General features: G+C 55.1%; 1 protein-coding gene across 1 annotated transcript in view; it reads left to right on the top strand.

Annotated features, from left to right (window-relative positions):
• Positions 1-655: 655 nt before the first annotated feature.
• Positions 656-5,106, top strand: part of LOC147087096 (myelin-oligodendrocyte glycoprotein-like) — a 37,056-nt gene continuing 32,605 nt past the window's right edge. The window contains exon 1 of the mRNA XM_085978045.1: positions 656-665. Coding sequence (XP_085834171.1) covers positions 656-665 — 10 coding nt within the window. The remainder of the gene's footprint in view (positions 666-5,106) is intronic.

A 5,106-nucleotide genomic window follows, 5' to 3' on the forward strand; every position in this document is an offset into this window, starting at 1 on the left:
CTCTGTCTGTCTGTCTCTTTCTCTCTCTGTCTCTCTCCCTCTCTCTCTCGCTTTCCCTCTCTCTGTCCCTCTCTCTGTCCCTCTCTCTGTCTCTCTCTCCGTCTCTCCCTCTCTCCCTCTCTCTCTCTCTCTCTCTCTGTCTCTCTCACTCTCTCTCTCTCTCTGTCTCTCTCTGTCTCTCTCTCTCTCTGTCTCTCTCTCTCTCTCTCTCTCTCTGTCTCTCTCACTCTCTCTCTCTCTCTCTCTCTCTCTGTCTCTCTCACTCTCTCTCTCTCTCTGTCTCTCTCTCTCTCTGTCTCTCTCACTCTCTCTCTCTCTCTCTGTCTCTCTCACTCTCTCTCTCTCTCTCTGTCTCTCTGTCTCTCTCTCTCTCTCTCTCTCTCTCTCAGGATCCAGTCAAGGACGGCGAAGCCAAGATAAGGGCGGACTACGCTCAGCTGTACGAGGAAATGCAAAACGCCTTTCGCAACCTAGAGGACTGAGGGCAGCGGTTGGCTATTCGACTGCAGTGTGATGCTTCGAGCCCAGGTCGAGAGGACGGAACACAGCCAGGACGGGAGAAACTCGCAAAAACTAGACCCTAAAAATAAACTGGATAATACTTAATACAGAGCTGGTCCCTGATGATTTATTTTAAATATTGTGTGGTCTGTAAATGGGGAGAGGTGGGTGAGAGGGTTGATCCCCCTCCGATAGGGAACAGGCTGCCCGGTGTCTGTAAATGGGGAGAGGTGGGTGAGAGGGTTAATCACCTCCGATAGGGAACAGGCTGCCCGGTGTCTGTAAATGGGGAGAGGTGGGTGAGAGGGTTAATCCCCTCAGATAGGGAACAGGCTGCCCGGTGTCTGTAAATGGGGAGAGGTGGGTGAGAGGGTTAATCCCCTCCGATAGGGAACAGGCTGCCCGGTGTCTGTAAATGGGGAGAGGCGGGTGAGAGGGTTAATCCCCTTCGATAGGGAACAGGCTGCCCGGTGTCTGTAAATGGGGAGAGGCGGGTGAGAGGGTTAATCCCCTCCGATAGGGAACAGGCTGCCCGGTGTCTGTAAATGGGGAGAGGTGGGTGAGAGGGTTAATCCTCTCCGATAGGGAACAGCCTTCGGCATTCTGTGAGCTGTACACTGACACCCTTTGTTTTGTATATGTTAATATATATTGCAATTCAATCCGTAAGATTTTGACGGAATTAATTCGACAGGAATTCAAGATCGCCTAATAATACAGAGAAATCTTGGCACCTAAGTTTGTTTTCGAATTCATTCCATGCATGTTGCAAAACTTCAAGACAGAGTCTCACAGTTTGGGGGGTAAGGAGTCCCACAGTTTGGGGGGTGAGGAGTCCCACAGTTTGGGGGGTGAGGAGTCCCCACAGTTTGGGGGGTGAGGAGTCCCCACAGTTTGGGGGGTGAGGAGTCCCACAGTTTGGGGGGTGAGGAGTCCCCACAGTTTGGGGGGTGAGGAGTCCCCACAGTTTGGGAGGTGAGGAGTCCCCACAGTTTGGGAGGTGAGGAGTCCCACAGTTTGGGGGGTGAGGAGTCCCCACAGTTTGGGGGGTGAGGAGTCCCCACAGTTTGGGGGGTGAGGAGTCCCACAGTTTGGGGGGTGAGGAGTCCCCACAGTTTGGAGGTGAGGAGTCCCCACAGTTTGGGAGGTGAGGAGTCCCACAGTTTGGGAGGTGAGGAGTCCCCACAGTTTGGGGGGTGAGGAGATCACAGTTTGGGGAGGTGAGGAGATCACAGTTTGGGAGGTGAGGAGATCACAGTTTGGGGGGTGAGGAGATCACAGTTTGGGGGGTGAGGAGTCCCCACAGTTTGGGGGGTGAGGAGTCCCCACAGTTTGGGGGGTGAGGAGTCCCACAGTTTGGGGGGGTGAGGAGTCCCACAGTTTGGGAGGTGAGGAGTCCCCACAGTTTGGGGGGTGAGGAGATCACAGTTTGGGAGGTGAGGAGATCACAGTTTGGGAGGTGAGGAGATCACAGTTTTGGGGGTGAGGAGATCACAGTTTGGGAGGTGAGGAGATCACAGTTTTGGGGGTGAGGAGATCCCAGTTTGGGGGGGTGAGGAGTCCCACAGTTTGGGGAGGTGAGGAGATCACAGTTTGTGGGGTGAGTAGATCCCAGTCTGGGGGGTGAGGAGATCACAGTTTGGGAGGTGAGGAGATCACAGTTTGGGAGCTGAGGAGATCACAGTTTGGGGGGTGAGGAGATCACAGTTTGGGAGGTGAGGAGATCACAGTTTGGGGGGTGAGGAGATCACAGTTTGTGGGATGAGGAGATCACAGTTTGGGGACGTGAGGAGATCACAGTTTGGGGGGGGTGAGGAGATCACAGTTTGGGGGGTGAGGAGATCACAGTTTGGGAGGTGAGGAGATCACAGTTTGGGGGGTGAGGAGATCACAGTTTGGGAGGTGAGGAGATCACAGTTTGGGGGAGGTGAGGAGATCACAGTTTGGGGGGTGAGGAGATCACAGTTTGGGAGGTGAGGAGATCACAGTTTGGGGGGTGAGGAGATCACAGTTTCGGGGGTGAGGAGATCACAGTTTGGGAGGTGAGGAGTTCACAGTTTGGGGGAGGTGAGGAGATCACAGTTTGGGGGGGGTGAGGAGATCACAGTTTGGGGGGTGAGGAGATCACAGTTTGGGAGGTGAGGAGATCACAGTTTGGGAGGTGAGGAGATCACAGTTTGGGGGGTGAGGAGATCACAGTTTGGGGGGTGAGGAGATCACAGTTTGGGGGGTGAGGAGATCACAGTTTGGGAGGTGAGAAGATCACAGTTTGGGGGGTGAGGAGATCACAGTTTGGGAGGTGAGGAGATCACAGTTTGGGAGGTGAGGAGATCCCAGTTTGGGAGGTGGGGAGATCACAGTTTCGGGGGTGAGGAGATCACAGTTTGGGGGGTGAGGAGATCACAGTTTGGGGGGTGAGGCGATCACAGTTTGGGGGGTGAGGCGATCCCAGTCTGGGGGGTGAGGAGATCACAGTTTGGGAGGTGAGGAGATCACAGTCTGGGGGGTGAGGAGAGCCCAGTCTGGGGGGTGAGGAGATCCCAGTCTGGGGGGTGAGGAGATCACAGTTTGGGAGGTGAGGAGATCACAGTCTGGGAGGTGAGGAGAGCCCAGTCTGGGGGGTGAGGAGATCACAGTCTGGGGGGTGAGGAGATCACAGTTTGGGTGGTGAGGAGATCACAGTTTGGCGGGTGAGGAGATCACAGTTTGGGGGGTGAGGAGTCCCCACAGTTTGGCGGGTGAGGAGTCCCCACAGTTTGGGGGGTGAGGAGTCCCCACAGTTTGGGGGGTGAGGAGATCACAGTTTGGGGGGTGAGGAGATCACAGTTTGGGAGGTGAGGAGATCACAGTTTGGGGGAGGTGAGGAGATCACAGTTTGGGGGGTGAGGAGATCACAGTTTGGGAGGTGAGGAGATCACAGTTTGGGGGTGAGGAGATCACAGTTTCGGGGGTGAGGAGATCACAGTTTGGGAGGTGAGGAGTTCACAGTTTGGGGGAGGTGAGGAGATCACAGTTTGGGGGGGGTGAGGAGATCACAGTTTGGGGGGTGAGGAGATCACAGTTTGGGAGGTGAGGAGATCACAGTTTGGGAGGTGAGGAGATCACAGTTTGGGGGGTGAGGAGATCACAGTTTGGGGGGTGAGGAGATCACAGTTTGGGGGGTGAGGAGATCACAGTTTGGGGGGTGAGGAGATCACAGTTTGGGGGGTGAGGAGATCACAGTTTGGGAGGTGAGGAGACCACAGTTTGGGAGGTGAGGAGACCACAGTTTGGGGGGTGAGGAGATCACAGTTTGGGAGGTGAGGAGATCACAGTTTGGGGGGTGAGGAGATCACAGTTTGGGAGGTGAGGAGATCACAGTTTGGGGGATGAGGAGATCACAGTTTGGGGGGTGAGGAGATCACAGTTTGGGAGGTGAGGAGATCACAGTTTGGGAGGTGAGGAGATCACAGTTTGGGGAGGTGAGGAGATCACAGTTTGGGAGGTGAGGAGATCACAGTTTGGGAGGTGAGGAGTCCCCACAGTTTGGGGGGTGAGGAGATCACAGTTTGGGGAGGTGAGGAGATCACAGTTTGGGGGATGAGGAGATCACAGTTTGGGAGGTGAGGAGATCACAGTTTGCGGGGTGAGGAGATCACAGTTTGGGAGGTGAGGAGATCACAGTTTGGGAGGTGAGGAGATCACAGTTTGGGAGGTGAGGAGATCACACAGTTTGGGGGGTGAGGAGATCACAGTTTGGGGGGTGAGGAGATCACAATTTGGGAGGCGAGGAGATCACAGTTTGGGGAGGTGAGGAGATCACAGTTTGGGGGGTGAGGAGATCACAATTTGGGAGGGCGAGGAGATCACAGTTTGGGGGGGTGAGGAGATCACAGTTTGGGGGGTGAGGAGATCACAGTTTGGGAGGTGAGGAGATCACAGTTTGGGAGGTGAGGAGATCGCAGTTTGGGGTGTGAGGAGATCACAGTTTGGGGGGTGAGGAGATCACAGTTTGGGAGGTGAGGAGATCGCAGTTTGGGGTGTGAGGAGATCACAGTTTGGGGGGTGAGGAGATCGCAGTTTGGGAGGAGGAGATCGCAGTTTGGGGTGTGAGGAGATCACAGTTTGGGGGGTGAGGAGATCACAGTTTGGGGGGTGAGGAGATCACAGTTTTGGGGGGTGAGGAGATCACAGTTTGGGGGGTGAGGAGATCACAGTTTGGGGGGTGAGGAGATCACAGTTTGGGAGGTGAGGAGATCCCAGTCTGGGGGTGAGGAGATCACCGTTTGGGGGATTGAGGAGATCACAGTTTGGGGGGTGAGGAGATCACAGTTTGGGGGGTGAGGAGATCCCAGTCTGGGGGGTGAGGAGATCACAGTTTGGGGGGTGAGGAGATCACACAGTTTGGGAGGTGAGGAGATCACAGTTTGGGGGGTGAGGAGATCCCAGTCTGGGGGGTGAGGAGTCCCCACAGTATAAAGATCCCATTTTACAGTGCCTGTCACGACTTCAAGACCTCCAAAATCGTTTCACAGGCAATGACATACTGATGTAGTGTCGGACAAGTCCCACAGTTTCACACCCTCTTTCTCGCTCTGTCCCTGGCTGACCGCCCAGCTATTCATT

The sequence above is a fragment of the Somniosus microcephalus genome, unplaced genomic scaffold, assembly GCF_052327205.1.
Source record: "Somniosus microcephalus isolate GS21.2 unplaced genomic scaffold, FLI_Smic_1.0 unresolved_chr6, whole genome shotgun sequence".
NCBI classification, from domain to species: domain Eukaryota; kingdom Metazoa; phylum Chordata; class Chondrichthyes; order Squaliformes; family Somniosidae; genus Somniosus; species Somniosus microcephalus.